Genomic DNA, 25,217 nt, shown 5'->3' with positions numbered 1-25,217 from the left:
AGAGAATTTAACATAAAGCCTGCTAGACCATCAATAAATCTGTCATAGCTTTCTCTCTTCCATAGTAAGGAAGGAACCTAGCTATTTTCAAATCCGGAGTCCACATGCATAGTTATATATAATGCTATACATTTTGCTAAAGAGCACAGTAAAAAATATTAAATGTCCAAAAATTCACACACTTGCTTATTCAAAGCTTTTGCTCTCTCTTGCTCTCTTCCTGAAGTGCTTCTTTCCCTCAGTCCACCCTCTACCTGAGATAATCAAAAGCACATGATTTCTTTAGGTACCTTCGGGTTATAAATTTTAGGTTATCCAACCAGAGAACACAAACTATACGTCATTTAGGTGGCAAATGAAATTGCAGATATCCAACTGTGCATATTTAAAGTGGACAATTTGGAAACAATCCACAGACAATTTATTTGCACAAATTATGTATCTACTATTGTAAACAGCATATGCTATAACCAGTTCACAAATAACATAGTCAAAAGGACATTTGCCATATTACTTTGAAATTGTTCATCCAGTTCTAGTTAATAGTCTTGCTTTGATGTTAGATAGGAACCAATTCAACAGGCCCACAGATCCCCTGATAACATTTGCCAGTTTCAGAACTTTGCAACCAACTTTCCCCATCAAAAATTACCCTTCTGCACTCCCAAGAGAAGTGGCATTGAGTTCTGAAACATTAATTTAACACAGGGACAATTTGTATTCTCAACTGTTTAGAGGAGACTCCAGATACGATATCTTCTTGTGCTTGAAATGACTCTACTCTCTTATGTTACCTAATATTAGAGATAAGGAAACAATGAGTTTTTTTAAGATAGCTGTTGCCAAGTTGTTGAGATGATTAGGTGCACCACCTGCTTCTTGGATCTCACTGACTGCACATTTTGTTTTGGTGATTATACTTCATCTACTAAAACTCAACATAAACCATGCATTGCTAGATGGCTTTGTTCCACCACCCCTTAAAGCAGCTGCAGCCATTTCTGGCTTCTAAAGAGCTTTCAACCCAAACATACTTCTGAGTTAATTACAATCTACTGGCTCCAGCTCCCAGTTATTTAAAGGAATTGCATCAAAGTAGTTTCTTTTCTCCTTTGCCTTCTATATTCATAACAATCCCACAGACATCTGAGAGATATGTTTAGGTATCACATTTAGGTATCACATATTATCTGATGAGCTCATGCTGGTTTGTTTTTGTAGGGTTTGCACATGAGTACTAGGCTTCTGGCTATTTTGTAGTCATTTTCAAGCAGCAATAAACAAACATTTGTTTAAAAAATCAAAACTATATTTGCGCTTAATATTGGAAAAATAGGGAGGTAACAATTTGGACCTTTCTGATTGAATTAAAGCTCCTCCTCCCAATCTTCAGGGCCTCAGTCAAAGATTGCCTATCCATCCACAAACCACCAAGACCCACCTCTTTAATAAGTCCCTCTCCCAGAAGAGCCATTGCCTCCCATGGTCATTCTAAGTGAGGAGGTAGAGGAAGAGAGAAAAGAAAAGTTTTTTAAAAAAAAAAAAAAGGAAAAACCAAAATCAGGAACATGAAAAGCAGAAAAAGTTGAGCCCTATTTGTGCTCAGATGCGAGAGTGATAAATGTCTTAGGCACATCATCAAATGGACTGCGCAGAATTATCCTGACATCAGAGATGATTTTGGTGAGTCATCAGAGATTAGAAAAGGCATGTCCAATCAGTTCTAGTCTAGGAGCATAAAAGTAATTGGAACTTTTTTTTGGGTCGCTAGTTGGAACATCTTACTATGTCATAAGGAAGCATGGAATAGGACAGAGGAAGCCCTACAGGGAAAACCCTTGAAACGGCAAACCATAAGGAAAAAATGTTTTAAATTCTGTTAATATTTAAGTGACTAAAGGCAAGGAAATAAATGTAAAGTGGGAATATTACCTGTTTACAGACAGACAGATCAGATTATAGAAGAACTTCCTGCATCCAGATTCTCACAACAGAAGTTATCCTAGTAAACATTAATATTCCAGGCACAAGTTGTGGTGAGACTAGGTTTTATTTCCCCCTTCTCCCTCTCCCCTGTAATTGGCTTCAGTGCTGATATGCTTACAGAGGAGTGAATCCTGTAATCATCCCGTATAATAAAGTGACAGGTATTTAAGTAAAAAAAATAAAAAAATGGAAAGAACAGTGTTATATCAAGCAAGCAGCATTAGTAAAGCGACAACTCCATTAAAGAAACACTGTGATAAATACACTTGTGCACTTGGGCTGTTTCATGATAATTTTTCAGGAAGTGCTGTTGCACACAGCAACTTTGGTTTTGAAGATGACAAGAAATGACACGGGCATAAGTTAGAAGCTGCCTGTAAATTTGCTCACTTACCATAATTTCAATTCATCACATAGTGTGTTTTCACTTTCTAATCCTACAGTATTTATTAATAGCTCTTCTAGGGGTGTTTAAGGATATCTGCTTCCATAAAATAAGATACTGAGTAGGAACAGAGAAGCTGTATTACTTCTGTATACAGTAGGGAAGAGACTACTATGTCCTGTTCTGGTAGCCATACTATAAACAAGATGCTGCAAAATTAGGGAAGGTTCAGAGAAGAGCTACAAGAACAGTTCGTCACCTGGAAATCATGCCTTGCAATGTAAAACTAAGGGAGGTCAGTGCTGGGCGTTGGTCCACCTGTGGCACATAATGGATCAGTATTCTGTGGGCTGTAATACGTCAGTCTAATTTCAATTGTTGGGATCAGTTTGTGGGGGCTGGGTGTTGTTGGTGGCCTGTGATGTACAGGAGGTCAGACTAGATGATCTGGTGGTCCCTTCTGGCCTTAAACACTATGATTCTGTGACTCTTAGGGGAAAGTGACTTGATCATGAGCTATAATTATCTACACAAGGGCACATCTGACACTAGAAGGTTCTTTAGCTTACAAAGTGGCTGTAAACTGAAGTCAGCAAAGTTCAAATGGGAAATAAAGAACATATTTTAACAGTGAGTGTAAGTAACCATTGAAACAAATTACCAAGGGATGTGGTAAATTCTTCATTGCTTGCAATCTTCAAATCATAGTTTGGATACCTTTCTTCAATTATATGCTCCAGTTAAACCACAAGTTATAGACTTGATGCAGGAATCTATGGGTGAAATTCCATAACTTGTGTTATGCAGGAGGACAGGCTAAATGAATACAAGTCTCTCTGGTCTCAAACTCCGTGAATCTATGATTGAGTTTGCTGCTTGCTCATATTTTCAAACAAGCCTCAACCTGGATGCTAAAACCAGACCTGCCATTCTGCAACTGCAAATCGCCTCCATGAGTAAGTAACAGAACAGATGTACCTACTACCTGATTTCCAGAGGGTTTCCGAGAATTTGGGAGTTAAATTACAGATTTACGGCCTAATACAAAGCTCACTGATATCACTGGACTTTGGATTAGGCCATTAAAGTTAGCAGCACATTTTTTGAAAACACTTTTTATCACTCCCTTAAAAGTTTAATGGTATCTTCAACTGGATGCTCCCTTCCATTAGATAATGTATCTGTTCAAAGAAAATATCATAATGCATGGCTAACCAATCAATCTGATTGAATGAGCACTCCTAAGGATCTTATAAATGTAGAAAGAAGGTTATGGATAAGGAGAGTTGATAGGTTAATTTCCAGATATTCCTGCACTCACTAGCAATAGCAGCAATGAGAATAAATAGTAAACATTTGAAAGGCAGGAAGGGGATATGAGGATGTCCTTTCATAGATTGCCCTCATGGATAGAGGAAAAACAGCAGGTTAGCATTATGGAGTTGATACCTCAAGATTGGCAGTGTTAGGAGAGACCCTGTGGAAAAGTCCTATAGAATTTAATAGAGATGAACCCAATACAATTTTACAGAAAATACCCTAAAACCCTATGGAATTTAATGGAAATGATATCCTTTTTTAAATTCATTGAGTTCCTGAAGCCCAGCTGCCACTAGATATCAGTAGCTATAATCCTATAATCAATTCTGGCTATGTTAATACGAGTGTGAAATGACATCCAGAATCACTTCTGATCAATGCTGACATATTCACTTTTTATAGTAGAATAGTAAGTCTGAGATTCCAAACTCTATAAAAGAAGACTAAAGTTTTCAGCTATAATTGTGATCTGAGTCAATCTCAGCTTGATGTGTCTATTTGATGTGTTTCAATGGCTATTAGCCAGGATGGGCAGGGATGGTGTCCCTAGCCTCTGTTTGCCAGAAGCTCAGAATGAGGGACAACAAATGGAACACTTGATGATTCCCTGTTCTGTTCATTCCCTCTGGGGCACCTGGCATTGGCCACTGACAGAAGACAGGATACTGGGCTAGATTGGTCAATAATCCTTTTATTCCTTCCCCTGTTATTGGAATAACGGGGATGGGTGAGGGGTCTAGGTATGTTATAAGAAAGTCCAAGGCACATACCACTTGACATTTAACTGAACTATCGTAAAAGCAGGGTAACATTTTATCCCATATAAGGCAGCAGCTCTGCCTTTGAAAAACAAGATGCCAGCTAACATTAAGCTGCTGTTGAGCTTCCTCTCTGATGCACATAACGTGAGAGACACAAGAATCTCTACTGGTATGATGTACAAAGTGGGCATTAGGTTTAATTATTTTCAGTTTATAAAATACGTCCATCCTCAGCCCTGGGCCTATAAGGGCCAGTTTGTTAACATCAAGCACTCGGGTGCATGCCACAAAGTTAAATAATTGTGAACAAAATGTAAATCAACAGCATTCAGCTGCCACTCTGAGGTCATTTTTAACTGAGCTGCAGATTTCAGCACTACACTGTGCTGAATAGATGTTTACTGGCATGAGTTCTGCTGCAGGAGTTCAAAGCTGTGTACTAACAGAAGTGGAGAAGGTGGTTTTGTAACATCAAGTCTCCCTGCTTGAATACAGTGACCCCAGGAGTCGGGATCTCATTCTTAATGCAGAATCCAATGCCATTGAGAGGACTCTGGTGAACTTCTGTCATGCTGACTGACAGTGTTTGGAGGGAGCTTCCTCGGTAATAGGTAAAAGCTGCCCTGATCAAAATTGACCCCCCCCAATAAATAAATAAACATTGACAATTTACTAGCCCGACAGCACCCAGGTGGGCAAAGAAGTCCTTAAAATTAACAGAAAGCACTGACATCATGTGTAGTTAAGCTAGTATTACCCTTGGTGTGACTGATCCCAAAGTGTGCCCATTCTGAATGGTCCTATAAATAGGGTTATGCATGAGGAAAAAATTAAAGATTATTTTTCCTGTACCCTTGTTTCTAGGAAATTAAGCACATTCCACATATTGTGGAAAATAAAACATAAAAATCACTTACAAATATAATCTATGTATATTTAATATTCCAAATTCTCTGTTTTCTCATTAGGATGATTTGTTAAGTGCTCTGATGTGCTCAGGAAATGCTGAGCTGAGATTTGGGTGAAACAGAAGGTGAGGAAAATGCTTTAACTGAATCTAAGCAGATTTAGCTCTAATGCTAGGATACAATGTAAAAAAATACCGGTGAGGGACATTAGCTGCTCCAACAACAATCCCAGCATTTCTTTTGAAGGTTCCATTAGTTTTGAGTTCACTCCCAAGGGAGTCCATTTAATTTTGCAGTAAACATGCCTCAGAACCATGTGTCATGTTCAGAGGGATAATGCAAAGCAAAACACTTTGTTCACTCTCACATTTTGACTGGCAGACATGGCCCTTTTAAGGACAACTAAAAATGCTATATAAACTTTCTATGATAAGAACAATAGTAGAAAAAAACAACCACCACCAAAACCCCCAAGAATCACAACTTTGCAGAATACAAGCATCATCTTCTGCCAGTTTTTTAGTTTACTGATGGGATCAAAAGCTGCTGATTTAGTGCAAACAGTGAAGAATATAGCTTATTTGGATTATTTTAACCTGACCTCAGCCTAGTAATTAGAGAAGGAAAACAAGCAACTTAGTTTTCAGCACCAGTTCTATGTGTTTCCACAAATTATTACTCATGTTAAAACTTTTCACACTTCTCTTTTTTTACCTACTATTGTTATAAGTAACACTTAAGATTCCTATAACTGATACAGATTACATAGAAATAACATTTTTCTATATTATTTTCCAATTTGTTTCGAAGATTCCATTTAAAAAATGTAAATGGAGAAAAAGAATCAGAACCAGATACTGTACTCAATGGTAGGGGGAAACTCAAAGGACTAATGCCAAAGAAAGGCTGGGGGTAATAACAGAGGAAAAACTTGATGCTAGTTTCCAGTGTGATACAGTGACACAAAAAGCCAAGGTGACTTCGGGCTGCATACACAGATACTACATCATGGACCAGGGAGGTGATAGCTCCACTCTCTGCATCACTAGGGATACCATACTGTCTAATGAGGAGCTCCAAGAAGCATTGTAGCTCTTCGGTACCGTATCTCACAGAGCAACCAGGCACACTGCAGGAGCACAGCTGTTATTACACATCCCTTAAGGGGAGGTAGCATGCCCTCCCGTCTGTGGGGCAGCGGCGGGTGGGGTTACATCTGTGTCTCCATCCATCTCCCATGGCTGTGCTGGAGGGAAGCAGACACTGTGCTCAGGTGACTGCAAGGTCTGCCACTGTGGTTGTCCCTGCATGGAGACTAAAGGAAGGAAACACGGGGAGGCAACTCTCCGCACCTTCAGGCAGCAACCTCCTTTCACTATCTGGCCCTGAGTTCTGAGTCTTTACTCAGCACCTGTCAGTGTTTTTTTTTTTTTTTAACTACAATCTGTAGCTGGTCATTTTTAACTTTGATTTGTTTCAACGTAACTTACCTTCCCCACCCCCTTCTTTGTTCAGGCTGAGAAGCTCTAGTAAATAGGCACTGCTAAAGCAGAACCCCTACATTTGTGCTAGCCCATGGATATCATGGAGTTAGCAATATAAGAACTTTCCATGTTTTAAATCTATTTCTTAATGACCTGGAAAATGTACTTGAACCAGCACTGAGCCAGTAGTGCAAGCACTGAAAGCTACTGCTACGGTGAGAAGGCAGAGAGTTTACTTTCACACATTGATGGAGATAAATTATGTATTCGGGGAGCGGAGTGTCCTATTTTTTTGCTGCCTTTCATTACCTGACCTGAGCGCCTTTTCTTCTCAGAGGTTTAGTAATGCTGATTTTTCCTTATCAACTCACATGTTTATAGAAAAGGGAGTGGATATCATAAGCTAAAATATGATGGGTAGGTGCTGGCTATCTGTATTCACATACATAAAATGATTTTACGCAGGGCCTTGTTTACATTATGCACCTTTACAGGACAGGAGGCACTCAGCTATAAAGGTATATATTACACTACACATTCTGATAGCATCTAAAGCATTCATAAAATAACTGGGATCAGGTGGGATGCAGATATTCCTTGCAGACAGCCTTGGCCCTTGTCATTTCAGTAGCTGAATATTGCAGGCCCTTATGGACAGGTACCGTAGATCCGAAACTTATCAACATGCAACTGAACACTGCTCTGAGAACTGTCACAGGAGTGCTGAAGTCAACAACAACAGCCTGGCTCCCCGTCTTTGTGCATATCATACCACCATCCCTCCGAAGACAAGCAGCCACAATACAAGAATACGACTATATAACCAACCCAGACTTGCTCATCTACAAAGATCTCGAACTCTTCCCAAAATGTTGCCTTAAGTCCAGAAACCCCTTCTGGTTAGCTGTCAAAATCTCACGACTTTCACCAAAAGACAAGTGACAGACACTGTGGGAAAACTGTGGGGCCAAGAAACAAGCCCTGATTATGGATCCTAAAGACCAACCACTTGGCTTCACCATGGCACATAAGATGGATCACAGCAAACCACATCAGAATCTCACACAGGCATTGCAGTTACTTCCTACACAAATGGGAAATGAAAGACAGGTGTGGGGCCTAGTTGGGAGAAGTGATGTGCAATTTGCATTGAGTCAAGGGCATGAGAAGAGAGAAATGCTGTAACGAGTTTTTCAGTCACATGGAAACTTATTGCAAGAAATGCTGTATGTCCTGAAATATATTGGGAAACAGGCACTCATTAAAAATGAGCATTTCTGCAGCTGGGAACAACAGCCATAGTCTATTGCACCTGCAGCACAGAATAACATGACCTTGAAAATGAGTTACCCTCTTGCCATATAGCACTGTTATATATATTTAAAACAGTTCACCAAGCAAAAGCGACTAAGATGAATTAATCTTGTTTGCAAGGACAACCCTAGGTCAGAGAAGAGAGCCATCCCCATCCACATTTGATATCGCTGAATAACAACATGTACATGGATTCCTCAGCTCTAAACAACAACAACATTTTTAGGCCCTGATCCTGCAGGCAACTTTTGTAAGGGCCTACTCCTGTGCCCTATGCAGAGTCACTTACCAGCTCAAGGCTTTAATTATTAAATCAGTCCAAAAGTTCTTCTCACAATGAGACTATAGCCCAGACAAACTGGATTGTGTTTTTGTTGGAACTATAAAATTAGTGGATTTGAAGGAAGAGCAGGAAACTTGATACATCTCTGTTCTAGCAGAGCATTTGTAACAGCGTCTCATAAAATCTTATTTCAAAAACAATTCAGTTCAGCCTGGATACAAACAGTCATGTGGATTCAAAAGTAGAGGAGGGAATGCTTACAAAGGGTTATCACAAATAGCAAAGCACTCAGCTGTGAGGCAGTATCTAGTGGAGTAGCACAGGGATCAGTGGTAGCTGGGTACGATTTCATTTAGACATAAATTTGATGACCAGCTTTATTTATTTCCAGGAAATAGAGTAAGAAGTACGAGCACAACATTTTCAGATTATATTACATTAGGAGGAGCTGAGAACACCATTGAGGGCATAGAAAGATTAAAAAGATGGTTAGAAATAACACAGTAAAATTCATCCTGAAAAGGTGAAAGCTAATACAGCCCAGTCCGAGATATTCCCAGGGAAAGAAAATCCTGGAAGCTTTAGGGCTGAGGGCATGTTTACACTGCCTTTCAGTTTAGAGTAAGGGGGTGTTAATAGCAGCGTGCACCAAAGTGCTGTACTGTAACTCCCCCATGTGGACATTGCAAGCACAAACTTAAAGGTCCACAGTTCATACTAATGTAGTCTCTTCAAAGAGCACTATTAAGTTTGTGCCTCTACTGCAATACACCACTTTAGTCCTAATAGTGGGGCAGTGTAGACATGCACTTACAGCCTGTGCTGTCGTGTCTTCGTTGCTATTTTTTGTCACTCTAGCTAGATTAAAGATAGCATAGGTTATGTTTACCCAAGCTGAAAACTCACCTCCAAATGCAGTGTAGACTTTCCCTAAGATGACAGTGGAAAGCAAATTAGACATGTTTCCACTGTTTTATGGCAGTCAAAGAGGACAGTGTAATTTTGAGTTAAATATGCTGAAGCAGAGGCAATAGTGTCTCCCTACACAGATCTAGTGCGATCTCACTTGAATCTTTGGATTCAGCTCACCTCACTTCTAGAAAGACATTGGAATCGGGTGGGGAGGGTAGTTTGGGAATTCAGAGAAGTGCAACAAAAATGTTGAGGAGGTTGGAGGGACTGATCTATGTGCAAAGTTAAAAAGCTAAATATGGACATTGTTGCCTAAGAGATAACTAAGGGGCTGGGGGTACGAAGACATTACAATATCTGAAGAATTTAAACACAAATGAGAAAAAGAGATTCTTTATCATAATGGAAGGAGGTATAATAGCAAGGAATGGGATGACATTAAGACAGGGAAAATTAAGGCTATCAAGGCAAAAATTCTTTCTGACAATGTGATTTATTAGACTGTCTTCATCTCTACTTGGCATATTTAAAGCTTTACTGGACAAAACACTAATAAATGTACAAAAAATAAATGACATTCTTGCACTTGGAGAAAGATGGACTAGAGGACCTGAAAGCTTTTTAAAATTGTTCGATTTTACGACTATTTGCAGCTATGCTATAACAGAACAACAAACCACAAAAACTAAGCTAAAATGCTTCTTAAAACATGGACTATTATTTAATCAAAGGCTATAAGTATTTCTGAGTGGTTATAGCTGTTACAACAAATAAGGTGATAATTTATTCTCTACACAATGTATTCTGCAAACCATCATACCCACATTTTACCTAGTGCAGAGATGTTTTTCTAGATTCCAAAGAATGACAACACACCACTTTGTAGCAATTCTGAGTATGAAATGGATATTGAAGTACAAGCCTGAGATAAACACTCTAGAAGTCTGTGTCAGCCTTTATAAGGTAACATTGATGTGTAATGGAATAAATAATGTTGCTGTAATTCAAAACTGGAAGTCGAGCTTCAGAGGCCCACCTCTCTGCAAGACTGGAAAGACACACAGGTCTTCTTTTCATTTAAAAGTCATCAATAACCCAGCCTCCTGTGAAGGCTTTTCACAAGTTTTTCAATATGATTTTAAAGGGAGCTTGGGAGTCCAACATATGTCTACATTCACCAGTCCTCTCCTGCAGAAATCTGTCAAGCAGAAGTAACCTTAAGGAGACAGATGGAGTTCCTTCCCTTCTCTGTACAGAATCTACATAGGGCTAGATTCATAAAAGGATTTAGGCACCTACCTGCCACTTTAGGCATCTAAATCCCAAATTTACACATAGATTTGAACAGGGATCTGCCACCTCTAACGACTGGGTTATGAGGTACTTTGATGTAGGGCTCCCTCAGTCTGTGTGGTAGCTGTTCAACTGTGGCCAAGTAATTAGACAGTCAAGTCACTGGGCCAAAGAGAGAGTGCACATAGGCATGAGATCGCTATATAGCTTGGTGATTAGAGCACATTCCCCCCCACCCCCGGATCCAATCCCCCTGCTCCAATGGCTATTTATTTATCCAGATTTATGCATCTCTGGTATTCACAAGTGCCCTTGTCTACCCATTTCTGTGTTCTATATGTACCCTTTGCTGTGTCTCATTACTAACATGACTGTAAAAAGAGCTCTGCACGGACACAAAAATGTGTATTCGCATCCAATCCATGATCCACAAAAATTGTCTGAGGCTATCCACAGGTATCCGTGGATTTACAGAGCTCTACTTACTGTGTCCAGGCTGAGGCTCCGAGGCACACCCCACGCCCGAGCAGGGTTCGGGAGAGCGGCGCAGGCAGCTGTGGGGAGCCAGTGCAGAGTCGCGGACCCTCCACCTGCCCTTGGCTGAGGCGGGAGTCTGGGGGGAAGGAACACAGCTGGGGGCTGCTCTCAGCACCCCCATGCATTGTGGGCATAGAGGATCCGCCATGGCTTCCCCAAGCTCCCCGGCTGAGATCCATGCTAGCCTGGACACGGGGAATGAACAGTGGGGCCTTGGGTGCGAAGAAGAAGGGAAGGGAGAGGGGTCTGCCTCTGTGAAATGTGGACAGGCAAGGCCCCCTGTTCCAGTGCCACTAGTCACTGTTGTGTGCTGATCTCTGGAGCTGCCCGGGGGCTGCTTGGGCTCCTCAGCCAGGGCAGATCGGGGGTCTGCTGCAGTTCCCTGTTGCTATCCGCCTGGCTGGGCTATCCACGAATATAAAGCAGATACCGGCGGATTTGCAGGGCTTTAACTGTAAATTATCTGAGGCAGGGAAAGCCTTTTTCTTTGTATAGGCATCCTGAAAAAAGTGGGCTTCAACCCTGAATAAGGCCTCGGGGAGCTACTGTAAGAAATAATAAATATATGTTTCTTAGATGCCAATGTATATCATACATACTCCTGGTAGTGAGTTTGCCCCTCCCCTATTTACCTTGATCTTTCAGAAAAGCAAGCATTCCCTCTGTCACCTGTAAATCACATACACAAAAAACTTCTGAGTTAACTATCACAACTACTAGGTGCTCCCAGCAGAGAACCCCAGTTCTTTAAGATCTAAAGCTGTTAATGCATCTCATTGACCCATTCCTTTAAAGAGCTGCTACATTCTATTATTTATTACTGTACTGTACTTGAGCTCATAATTAATATTTGTCTAATCTTTGGATGATACAAAGTGCTGTATATAGTAAGGGCTAAATAGTACCATCATGCACTTGAATTCTTGCCATTCCTTACCCAGAGTCCAATAGTCTTATAGTGGTGTGAATACACTAGGCTCCTGACCATACATGATGCCTTCCCGACCTTTAACCCAGTAAAGAAGACTTTCAACAGGAATCTGACACAATTAGGATTGTTGTTATGGGAAAACAGGTAGACAATACTGTACGGAAAGGGAGGCAAATGTGAACTAAGCAGTCAAAGCATCAGGGAATGATGAGGGGAAAGGGCCAACTCTTCACCACTCTGTTCAGTCAACAACAGAGTCTCCACGTACACACTTTCTGCAGATGAGAAAACACAGACTCAAATTTATTTTTAGGTGAAAACGATTGCTTTGCCAGTTGAAGTCTGACAGATGTCTACAACTGTTGTCTATTTGTCCTCTCCTTCAGCTCTTCCACTCACCTTGCCAAAAGCTTTGTATTTCCCCCCTCCACCTCCCTATGACTGACTTCCACATCTACAACCTCCACCCCCACCCACTTGCCTCTTCACCACCTTTGATACTCTCCAAAAACCCAGCTCTCCTAATTCCGATGCTTCCCATCAGGTAGCGTTCTTGCCAGGAAAACACCTACACTGAAATGGTCACCAGCTTCTTGTCCCCCTCCTTTCAAGCATGTCACTGACTTCCCTAAACCTGCACCCTTTATTCTTCCTTCCTGCTGCCTTGGCACATCTCTCCATCTCTTCATTACCATGCTCCTTAACAACAGTGACTACTCCCAACCCTTACTGCTATTCTGTCCTCTGCAACTTGGGTGCTGCCCACTCAGCTTCACTGAGATACAAAGGTGACAACTGATCTTTTTCTTGGCCAAGCTCACAGGCCTCTTCTCCATCCTCATCTTTCTCAGTCCTTCTCCTCAATTTCCTCTCTGAGTTTTTGTGTCTCTTTGCTTGTCTGTTTTTTATCCTGCCTCTGACCACTCCGTTAGCCTCTCCATGGGTGGTTCCATTTCCTCCTCTTTCACTCTATGTTGCTCTCACTAGCCTCCATTCTTAGTGCCCTCTTCTTTCTTAGCCATGGGTGCCTTAATCTTCCTGCTTTAAGAATAATTTCTACTCCAGCGATTCTCATATTAATCCCTCCACTCCTGATCTCTCTCTTTGTGGTCACATCTGTGACTGTCTCACTACAACCCTTCTGTTTACAGCAGCAAAATCAGACCTGTTCATGTCTTTCCCCTCAACTCCTCTCAGCACCCTTCCTTTCCACCAGAGAACATAATTCCTCCATCCGCCCCCAACCTCAGTGTCATCTTTGACTCATAACCAGGCTTAAAACCATCATAGGGAGAATTCTAGTGGTACTAAAAGACTTGTGGGACTGGAGACAGACCACACCTCAGTGGTAACAAGACTATATTGCTATAATTCACTGTATCTAGGACTGCAGGAATAAGCAGAGAAGGGGATCCAGCTTCTTCAGAATGGGGCTGGCTGCTTCTCCATGACCTATACCACCCAAGCACATCATCCCTGTACTCTACTGACCAGGGCTTTGAAGCGGAGCCCAGAGCTGCAGGTTTTTGCCTGGAGCTGGAGTACAGCTTCAAAGCCCTGCTACTGACTCCCAGTTTACTTCTGCTGCCTGTGGGAGGCCTTAATCCTGACATTCAAGGCCAACATCAAACCAGAGTCCAGCTATATCTATGGTTCCATATCCAACTGTGGTCCACCAAGACAGCTGCATGTCCCTGGAATGATGCAGCTCAAAAAGCACAAGAGGCTGGACACAAATCATCCTGAGCTGAAGAGGACTCAGCTGTGGAATGAGCTTCCCAAGTAGGTCACACTAATTCAGAGCATGACCACTCTGGCCTTGCTGAAGAACCTTCCACTCAGAGGAGCTTTCCCAACAGAACCAAAACAGTGGGGGAAAGGAAGAAGAAAACAGAAGACTCCATATATATCCCAAGCTGTACCTCCTATACTGATGAAAGAAGGAGAGCTGAAGTGTGTCGCTTGTGATTTTGTCAAGCAGATCGAGTTTACAGGGGAACCACTTAGATACTATGGTGACAGAGCTACAGAAAACTGACAGACAGATTCTCCTCTCTTCTTCAGCCCAAGGGTTGGTGCTACACCTAGGCTATCCCCACTGCAGAACTGTCCAGGGTCAGAGGGAGCACCAACTCAGCGCTCGTGACTGGCAGCTCTCTTGAAGTGGGGGTGCCATTAACAGGGCAGACACTTGAAACAGGGCAATAGACAGCTTGACAAAAGCTGTTACAAGGATCACCAGGCTGGAGGTGCTCAGTAGCCTGGGTAGGACTAGGCCTAGAGCTGGCTCTGTTCACCTTCATTGCCAAGCAGTTTCTTTCTCACTCCCTAATCCATACATTGGGTGAAATTTTATGGCTTGTGATGTACAGGAGGTCAGACTAAATGATGTAATGATCCTTTCTGGCCTTAAACGTTACCAATGTATGAATTTCTCTCTACCCCTACTGCCATAATCATAGTCCAGACCTTGGACACTGCTCACCCATATGATTCCAGACAACTTAGCCTGGTTACACATCTCTCTCTTTTGCTTCCTTTGCCCAATTCTTTTGTGCCTTCTGCTGTGCTGCTTTGTACATCTGCTTTGTACATCTCTTTGCTCCTATATGCCGTACAACCTCACTCTCTTCATAACACTCTTATGAAGCAGATAAACTGAGGAATGGAATTCAGAACTGCAGAGTCCCAGCCTCTGCACTAATGAAGAGAAAACTGCCTTCCTGTACAAGAGAGGCAGAAGTTAGCCAAGGTCAGGGCAAACGTTAACTGAGTGAACGGTATGTTTCTTTTAACATGCAAACAGAGATTTGTAAACATTTTCCTTCTGCGAGATTTATTCTTCTGTTCATGAGGAGTATAGACCACTTAGTACTTTTTTTATGCTTCTTTTTAATGTTACAATTGCTCCTAAACAAAATCACCACATATAATCTCCCAAATCCTTTGTTTAAAATTCCTACCCCATTTATATGTAAAGCCTTTGAGTTGGTCTTACATAATTAGAAAGAACTTCACTTCTCCCCTCTTTGTCCCCTAGAAAGATGATCCCCTTGTTGACAATTTTATACGAGGGCAATGCACTCTAGACAAGAACACAGATGTTGGTTATCTGCCAGCATCTCAAGTAAACAGGAGTTTCATCACATGAAGTATTGGTTGTTTTTTTCTGTACAGTGTTTATGAAAATACCCACCCTGTCTAGCATACACGGGAAATTAAAACTTAATCAGTAAAAAATTATCAGGAGAATGAGTGATAAGTGTGTATGTAATATATATAATATCTCACATCCCTGTAATATGATTTATCTCATTCCTGGTCATTTCATTAACAAAACCAAAATCACTCATCTGTCCCCCTCTCACTCCCCTCCAAAAAAAACCCTACTGAGATTCCTTCTTTCAAGAGCATTGAAAATAATTGCACACTATTATCATACATATTTTCACATGCAACATATTATGTAGGTTTCCAGGCAACCTATTTTGTCTTGGAGACATCAATGAACTGTCTGTCCTGCAAAAAAAAAAAAAAAGCAACCACCTAAACCAAAGCATAGAGGACAAATATCCACACAGCCCTACACAGAAATTGGTTCAATTTGCATTTGATCTGATGAAATTCTATCACCTATGATATACAGGAGGACAAGCTAGTGAGGTATCTTCTGGGCTCAAAATCTCTGAATCTGTATTTGCACTGCTAGCCAACTAAGATAAGTGAATTGTTTTGCTTTCATGTTAAAATTTTTAAGAAAGTTATTGATGACAGTTACTACTACTTTAATTACAAACCTTGCAGCCTGATCCTGCAATCATCATTTGTATGATTAGATCCACAGAAGACAATGTGACTAATCACTTGACAGAGAGGCATTTGTTTGAGTAGGATTGCAGCATTAGGACCTTATTTTGTTTTCTGAGGCCTTGTCTACACTACCGGGGTAAGCCAACCTAAATTACCCTATTCCAGCTGTAGTCAACATAGCTTAGGACGAATTACTGCAATGCCTACAACATGCTGCACTGACAGGAAACACTCTCCTGTCGACTTACCTTACTCCTCTCATTCCAGTGGAGTACCAGAGTTGACCAGAGAGCACTCTGTGGTCGATTTAGCGGGTCTTCACTAGACCCACTAAATCAACCCCCGCTGCATCGATGGCAGAAGTATCGATCCCCAGTAAGCATAGACATGGCCTAAATATGCTTAGTTTGTTGGTGTTTCTTTGAAAGTCTTAATGGAACGGTGCTGAACAGTTTAAATCAGCATTTGGACTCCATTTGTCTTCTAACCAGAGCTGATTAAAAATCTGACAAAAACAGCAATTAATTTTCATGAACATGTCTGTAATTTTTCTTTCTGTTTTTTGACTAGTGTTATTACTAGATAATCAGACAGGGAATGTGTATCTTGTATTAATAGTAAGAATATAATTCTCTATCAAATTCCTCCGAAAGATTAAAAATTTCTCGTTTCTATGAAATTCTATTGGACTCTTCCATAAAAGAAGTTTCATTTGAAACAAACAAAACACACTTTGGATGTGATGTAGCGACACCCCAATCAGTTTTATACTGGTATAATTCCACAGACTTCAGTGGAGTTACTCCTCATTAACAATGGGGTACATCAGATTTGGTTTGCAATATTAGCCACAAAAAATGAAAACTGGTTTAAAACCCCTGTATTTTCATATTTCTTAAATGGTATTACAGAGAAGAGCAGAACAAAAATTAAAATAAAAATGGAAATGTTTTGATGCCTTAGTCTGTTAACTTTCTTTTTTAAATACATTTTCTAGCTTTGTTGGAACATTTGTTGCCAGTAATACTTAAAATCAAAGTTCCCAAATATGCATTGAATTTAGAGGCCAGTTAGGGTATACAGTTACAATGTATTAATGTCAATATATAACAGATATATGCCTCTTGAAAAACAAACAAGCCAAAAATAATTATTTAATTATCAGCTGGAATTTAACATTTTCTAATTATCCCATTTAATCAAAATCAGATGCAGGATTGAGAATTTTAATTGAAAACATCAACTTTTAATTTTGTTGGAGTTTGTTCATGGACTACTTCCTGATTATTACTTTATACATTCATGATAGTATGTTTTTAAAATTCAGGGCCTGATTCTGCTCATTTCCAAAAACAGTCTCCCTGGTATGTATGAAACTACTCATCTGAGTGGGGATTTCTTGCATGTGAGCAACACAATTTTTCATTTTAACTCCCTATGTCACATTGTGTCTCATCGTGTGTACCTAATGCTTACTGAACTCAATATAACAATGAATCAGATCCTTCACTGGAAGTAGCTTTATTGAAGTTAAGACAGGTATGACAGCTGATGATTTCGTGCTTCATTTTCAATGCAAATACTATACACTTAAAGTAATTTAATGATACAAAATATGGGAGTCAGATAATCCTAAGGATTCCCCATAGGTACACATAAGCTTAGGCATGGTCCACGACATTTATATTTTTAAGGGAAATATGTGAAGCGACTCCCCCTCCCCACCACCACCTAAAAATCCTTTTAAAAACCAACCACACAGTGCAAAAGAAGAACAAGGAAGAGAGGTATTTCAAACAATTCTGCAGGCTAAATCCAGCTCATGGATAATAGCTGGCATGGATGATATCTGGACTGGTTTGATGCTTGTGCTCTAGGCCTGTGAAGCTTGAAGAAAAAGGAGATTTTATAAGAAAATACAGGGCGAAATAGGTGCCTGTGTTGAGCTGACAATTGCACTGCATGCAACATCTGTGCACAAACTGGGCCTTTACATGCCTAAGTACCTGTTAATGTACAATGACTCATTTTACATGTGCAGGAGCATATGCACAGGTGCAACTTTGGTAGTTGCATTTGAAAAGCCTGTTTGCAAAAAATGACTGTTTCTTGTTTATGGCTATTTTTTGTTTCTCCAAATGGGAAGAATGGAAGGAGGTAATAGCTCTTTCTTCTTGTTGAACAATATACACATTGCAGTGCCTCAATCTGTGCCACATGCAGAAGTGGTGAACTGACAAACAAGCTTACATGCACCAGCTGAAATTAATTTAACTAGTGTCCATGAAGATTCATAGATTTCAAAGTCAGAATCCACCATCCAGTCTGATCTGCATAACACATAGAATTTCACTTAGTAATTCCTGCATCAAGACCAAAATATACAATTAATCTGGCAAACCCTGTTTGCTTGCTTTGATTTTTTATTAAAGATTATTGAGATGAGCACGGTGCACATAACCAGCAGCGACTCCCTCCCAAACTCTAAAATGTCTATTTTAATTCAGGATTGTTTTTTTTTTTTTTAATAAAGTTGTGTGCATTTGTTACCAGAAAGGTTTCCCAAGGAAGTTCAAAAAATAGCCTAATGATGGAAATGGCCGTGGAGCAAAGAAAAATACAATTTAAATATATTTTATTTCATCTGATGCATCATATGTTTATGCATGGTCCAATAATATTTTCTAACTTGTTGCCTGCAAATGCATGCTGAGTTCAACCTTCAGGGGTCAGCAGCGTGCAGTATATCCACTGTACGTACTCAGTCCTGAGAGACCGTGAAGACTACTAACTAAGGGTTGAGTTTGCTGACTATTAATCCTACAAATCTTCGAATGGACAATTTAAACTTTGAACAGTGGCTAAAGAAATTTAATCTTCATCCCAGGACTACCACCTGTTCCCTACAGATTCTGAGAAAAAGAACATTTCATTTTAAGATTGTGTTTGGAGAATATTCTCTCAGATACACTAGCTAAACGGCACAACATTCTGTTTACTCATTCTAAGTATTACACAGGTATAGCAACTACACACTGAGCTTTCTAGTGTTGAATATCCTCTGCTTGAAAGATGACATTCATTTTCTCAAAACCCAACTGTCCTATACAAGCTGTACATGTTTGCTACATAATGCTAGCTACTTGTAACAAAAGTTTTCTAGAAATATTAAATACACATGATGTAAAAGAGGCTGTTTAACTGCTTAAATATTTATGCATTGTGGTACTCCATGGACTGCAACAACACAAATGTTAGTCTTGCTAGATTACCTTCAAATCAAGCTCTAGATTCTTCCATCTTTACTCACACGGAGTAGTGTTTTACTCCATAAGTAGGTCCAGTGTTTAAATACATGGAAGGAGCATCTGGCTCTGATTTTGAGGCCTTAAATATGTCTTTACTATATATCTCCCATATTTAGGCAAGGAATGAGCTCAATGTACAATAGTATATGCTCACACAAAAGCCATTAGCTGAAGTGAAATGGTGTAAATATTGGATTTTTCCTAGGACAAATCTAACCTTACTGCTAACAGGAATAAGAAAGTCTGAATACGTAACACTGGATTGAATTAAAAAAAAAATCTGGATTGTGAAGGATATGAAAACAATGACATCAGGGTAATAAGTTACCATCTGATTGCAAAACTCACCTCTGTTCAGTTATATTGCACCAAAATGATTATAACATTATTGAGGGCAATACACGGAAAACATACTTGTTTCAAAATCTACTTAGACTAATGAATATTCCTGCTTCTTTAAAAACAGAGGGCTTTCATCTCATCAAATCGATGCGTTCTACTGTGCCAATACTGCTACATAACACAAAGAACACATAGAGCTTAAAACAACAGTTTGAACCTTAACACAGTGTACTATATGTATTTTACTGCATGTGGATTAAACTCCTGACTTCTTGCTTAGAATCACAGTCCTAACCCTGACAGTACTTTTCTTTGATGTCAAATGAGAATCGAAATGGAGTTTAAACAGCAACTATTTCAACTGTCATTGCTGTGGTGTTTGTCAGTGCATTGGAATTGCAGCCTCAGTGCAGAAAGTGCTAGCGTTTCTGAAACATATTATTAGTGTAAGTCTTGTGATGGACTTGTCTTTAGTTTATATTTAATAATAGGATGTCAAAACTGCTTTTATCTATGCCTTATGTAGTTGCTGGAAGGAAAGTATTTACAGTTAATTAATGTTGTGATCAGCTGTAGTTAGCTATGTCATCCAGTCTCCAAATATTGCTGTTCTTTCACACTCTGGCATGTCTTGTACCCACTGAGTAGTTAAGTTACTTACCACAAGGGAATAATAAATCTTGAATCCAGGTTTAGCCACAAAATAATCATCGGATTTGAAGGTTATCTTTATTTGGTTTGTTTTGGATGTTATTCTTGGAGGAATTTCCTTGTGACCACACCACCGTCCTCGGATAACTGTGCTAGTTTCAGATAGATCTTCCACCTCCACGAAGTCATACCTGCAGATCAGTTTGATAATTTAATACATTGTCAATATATAAAGCTGCTGCCGCTACACAGGAACACTGCTCAAAAAATTGGTCAAATGTACATTGGTTTCCACTATGAAACACTTGATTAAAAATTACAGATGGTGAAAACACTAGCTTAGTGCATGATACGTTGAGCTGAAAGTTACTTTCTAAAAATCTTCAATACTTAGGGTGGTGGTATGTGTTGTTGTTTCTCGGATTATTTTAATATTGGGAGTGAAAGCATACAATATTCCCTACCATGCTGCAAGGAGAATGCCTTTCCAGACATTTATCCTTGCTACAAAATAACCATACCACATTTCTTTATGTAGCTAGTAAACAGCCTGTAAATTAAACACAATTTTATGTAAGGAAGAGAACAATTTTGATTTTGGGCAGACATAAACTAGATCAGGAATCAGCAACATTTGGCACACGGCCCGTCAGGGAAATCCGCTGGCGGGCTGGACGGTTTGTTTATCTGCAGAGTCTGTAGGGTGGGTTGATCGCAGCTCCCACTGGCCATGGTTCGCCGTTCCAGGCCAACAGGGGCTGCGGGAAGGAGTGGTCAGCACTAGGCCACACGTCAAAGGTAGCTGATCCCTGAACTAGATCAAGATAGTAGTTCAGTAATGAGGCATTTTGGGATGATTACTTTACATGACACAGAGAATTTAGGCTGTATATATAATGACTTCACTAGTTAGGTCATCTGCAGGGACTGAACTCATGACCACAACTACTTGAGCTAACAAAGCCCATTGACTCATAAACCTCTATACATAGTCTAGCCACTAGAGGGGAACAAAGAGCCACACTGTGTTAGCATAGATCAGAGGTTCTCAAACTGTGGGACAAGACTCCAAAGTGGGTTGTGACCCCATTTTAATGGGGTTGCCAGGGCCAGCGTTAGACTCACTGAGGCCTGGGGCTGAAGACGAGGCCTGAGCCCAGCCACCCAGGGCTGAAGCCAAAGCCCAAGGGCTGTAGTCCAGGGGAATGGGGCTCGGGCTCCAGCCCACCCCTGCCTAGGTCCATGTAGTAATTTTTGTTGTCAGTAGGGGGTTGCGGTGCAATGAAGTAGGAGAACCACTGAGATAGGCTACATATAGCTATAGCAGTATCAGATTGTGCATATATTTTTGTCAGTAGCTTGTATAGTTTATTGAGTTTTCCACAGTCTTGCTGTGGATGACCAAGAGGGCAGCAATCAAAGTCCTGATCCAAAGCTTACTGACAACAATGAGATTTCAACAAATGATTTCAGAGCAGTTGGGTCAGGCCCCAAGTGTTCCATTCAGCCTGTGGCAGAAAGGTGGAGACAAGGTAGACAGAGGGGTCTAGTGCACAGAGCTAAGAGGATGTTTATGAGCAAAGGCTGAAGAAATGGGTATGTTTAGTTTGGAAAAGAGGAAACTGGGGGGAGGGAGGGATATGATAACGGTCTTCAGATACTTGAAAGGCTGCCATAAAAAAGATGGAGAAAAGTTGTTCTCTTGTCACCGACGGCAGGACAAGAGGCAATGGGTTCAAACTACAGTACAGCAGATTTAGATTAAACCAAACAGTTAAGTAAAGAAGTTCTCCTGTTCAGCTCCCAGCCCCAAATGAGTTTCAGCCCATTTAAATTTCATAGTAAGTAACTTAAAATTAGCAACATTAATGAAAAATGTGAAAGTAAGCAACCAGGGGATTCTTGGGTAAAGGAGTAAGGGCCAAAGCAACAGAAAGGAGGCTAAGGAGCAGAGGCCCCGATTCAGCCATCCATTCAGCAAAACACTTAAATATGTGTTTAACTTTAGGTGCATGCTTTAATGCTTGAATGTTTTGCTTAAGTAGGGCAAGAGACAGCATCTGAAAGTAAAATTGAGGGGGAAAAAACAGATTCAAAACAAAACCACCTAACAGTTTCTCTAAAGCATTAAAATAATATTGTATGTTACTTACCATAGGGTCTTTAACAAGCTTGAAAATCATTCCAATACCCTGGGAACTTCCTCATTCTAGTAATAATATCATGTAAATAAAAGCCTTACAACAACTCAGGGTAAGACTGTATTTCTATAAAGAATGGGATTTTTTCCAGCTTTTATAGGCACTACAGATTCTGGAAGGTCTTTACTTCTCTGCTTCATAAATTTGTAGCTTTTGAAAGCAGACAGATTGTCCGCAGCCATGGTCAAAATCCAGTATGTCGATAATGACTTGACTTCCCCTCACCATGTCATCACCTTTAATGGCCCTTCACAAGAGAACACTTCATCCTTTTCCACAGTAAATTAGATCCACGTTTCAAGGCTGAAATGATTTAAGGTCAGCCGTAGTTTATTCTCTATGTAGAATGTTAACAGGCTGTTTCCATGGGCATTAGTCTCTGCATTCCAGCATAGCCTCTGTGGTCCTAGAAGGTAACTCTTATTACACTGCAATTGCTCTCACACCAACAGTGACAGAGCAGAGTAAAAGCTGCCAAGATAATAAACATGCAGAGAAGGATGGCCAGGTTGAGTCTGCATTCTTTTGTTATTAACTGGAAAACAAACTGACTAGAATGGTTCTCTCAGTTCACTGGTAAGGCAGAACATAATAATAAAACAGAATCACCAAACCCTCTAAATGCAAATTAATTGATTAAGATGCCAGGAGAAGACATGCAAGAGGGTCAGAGTAGAAAGAAAACAACACAGTTTTTCTGGCTAGATGTAGCAATGATTAATAACAGTCAGGCAGAGTGTTGGAAGCTGATGTGCCAATGCTGCCACACAGCAATCTGGCTTCTGAAGATGTGTCCTGGAAAATGTCTGGGAAGGCTTGGGCTTTCCCTCCTACACTAAATACACCACTGAATAACAAAAACATGAACAACAGAAACATTTTAATTAGATTATTTTATTAATTATTGGCCAAATTCAACTATGTTCTGGTGATGAAAAGCTATAAACCTGGCCAAACCAGCCCCTTCAACGAGCTTATCACTGCTTTGCATCACCAGAGTGGTACAAAGCAGCCAGAGTAGACTGCTGACTCTGGAGCTATATTTCAAACACTTAAAACAAATTATACAGAGATGCAAACAGTAATTAAAGAGAGCTAACAGCCAGTCAATCATTCTGGCCATATAATTCCAAGAGCACAACACACTGTTCCTCTACCCCTGCTCTTCCTTGTCTGCCCCTTCCCTCGCAGCAAATACCCTGCTGTGTATACTGACATACTGAAAAAAAATGTGTTTCGCATAGCTGAAAAAAGAAACATCCATTGTCCTTAATTACAGTGGGCGAAACCTCATTCTTTTAGTATTTGTGCAGGGAGCCAGCAGTCCCCAAGACTCAAGTGTGCTGCATTTAAAATACCACGCAAAGTCTTCAATTCACAGGAAAAAGTTTAAGCCTGAGGCAGGTAAGTTTATTTGGAGAGTTTGGTTTGTAGTGTTGGTAGCCAGATATCTCGTTAATCTGAAACAGAATCCCTAATGGACCCCTCCAAAGCACCGTGCAAGACATTTGGTCAGCTGATTTTTAAAATGACATGATTAGCTCTCTGGATAGCTTTTCTCTCACCTGCAGATATCATTTTCTGGCTCCTCCAATCCAAACTGATTATCAAAGGCCAACTGTATCCTTGTGTTCTCTGTCGAGAGCAGCCGCCATGTCAGTAACAGGTTCCTGGGGTAGCTACTCGGGAAGCGGGGACTGTGGATGCAGCCATTTCCTCCGACACTGATGGTCTCTTCTTTTCGGTACAAGTCTGTGAGGTGATTGCTCTCTGTTAGTAGTCACAACTTGTAGAAATTAGTATGATGTTCCAGATACAGGAAGGCAAAAAAAACAACAGTTTAACAACACAACAAGCATTATTTTCATAGGAAGTGTTTAAGGGTCTAATGGCAGCTGTTGTTTTAATAGGGAAGCACAATCATTTTTCCCGTTAATTTAAAGAACAGTCCCTTGCCTGAATCAGAACAAAAATAGTAACATCCATCTACATATAATCTCTCTGTTATGGTGATATTTAATCTATCTACCTATGTTTTGTTTACATTCTCTATCTCCCACCATTTTGCTCTTAAGGCAGAATTTACATCTCACAACCAGGGGAGAAAGGGGAAAGAGGGAAACAAAACCTGATTCCCAAATTTTGGAGCAGTATGTGAAAGAGTCAGGGGGTAGATCCCCTCTGAAAGACAGAAGCTATAATAAAGCTGTGAACATGCACGTGTGTGTCCCATTTCAAACAGTGCTAAATCAATGCACTAATAATACTTTTAGTGTGCACCAGCAAGGTCCATATGGACAATTAATGCACGACACAGTGGTGCACAGCAGAATTTACATCCCAGTTGGTGCATACTAGCGTACCATGTAGACAAGCTCCAAGTACAAAGAACAAGAAATCCATGGTACGAAAACAATTCTCTAAAACAGTTATGAATGGCAAATCCTTCCTTCTCCACTCCACAAATATTGGTGTGCTGCAGCACAATGTGGGTGGTCAATGGCACAAAGAGATGATCTGCAATATGAAGTGACAAGAAAAATATGCAAGTACCACCAGACGTTGTCCCTATATTAGCAACCAAAGTTGTTTTTTCCCTTCTTTTAAAGAACAACTTCATGTTTGACTGAATACTTCTGAGCTCTTGGGGAAAATGAGAATTTTGTAGGATGCCCAAGAAAAACAGGAACTAAAAGAAATGATGCGAACTCTGTGGTAAAAAAAGTCTTTTTTTTGTTTTTCCTCAGGTTGCTTTTCACTGGCTCATGACTGTAAATACCAAGCTGCATAC

At 40.3% G+C, this 25,217-nt stretch overlaps 1 protein-coding gene across 3 annotated transcripts in view; it reads right to left on the bottom strand.

Annotated features, from left to right (window-relative positions):
- PDGFD (platelet derived growth factor D) overlaps nucleotides 1–25,217 on the bottom strand; it is a 170,886-nt gene that overhangs the window by 42,697 nt on the left and 102,972 nt on the right. For 2 of the 3 annotated variants that reach the window (XM_032771098.2, XM_032771096.1), the window contains exons 2-3: nucleotides 23,992–24,196; nucleotides 20,236–20,416 (exon numbers count right to left, since the gene is read on the bottom strand). In XM_032771098.2, coding sequence (XP_032626989.1) covers nucleotides 20,236–20,416; nucleotides 23,992–24,196 — 386 coding nt within the window. The remainder of the gene's footprint in view (nucleotides 1–20,235; nucleotides 20,417–23,991; nucleotides 24,197–25,217) is intronic. The other variant, XM_032771097.2, reaches the window with a different exon arrangement.

The sequence above is a fragment of the Chelonoidis abingdonii genome, chromosome 1, assembly GCF_003597395.2.
Source record: "Chelonoidis abingdonii isolate Lonesome George chromosome 1, CheloAbing_2.0, whole genome shotgun sequence".
Lineage (NCBI taxonomy): Eukaryota > Metazoa > Chordata > Testudines > Testudinidae > Chelonoidis > Chelonoidis abingdonii.
This window is presented reverse-complemented; position numbering and strand designations above follow the sequence as displayed.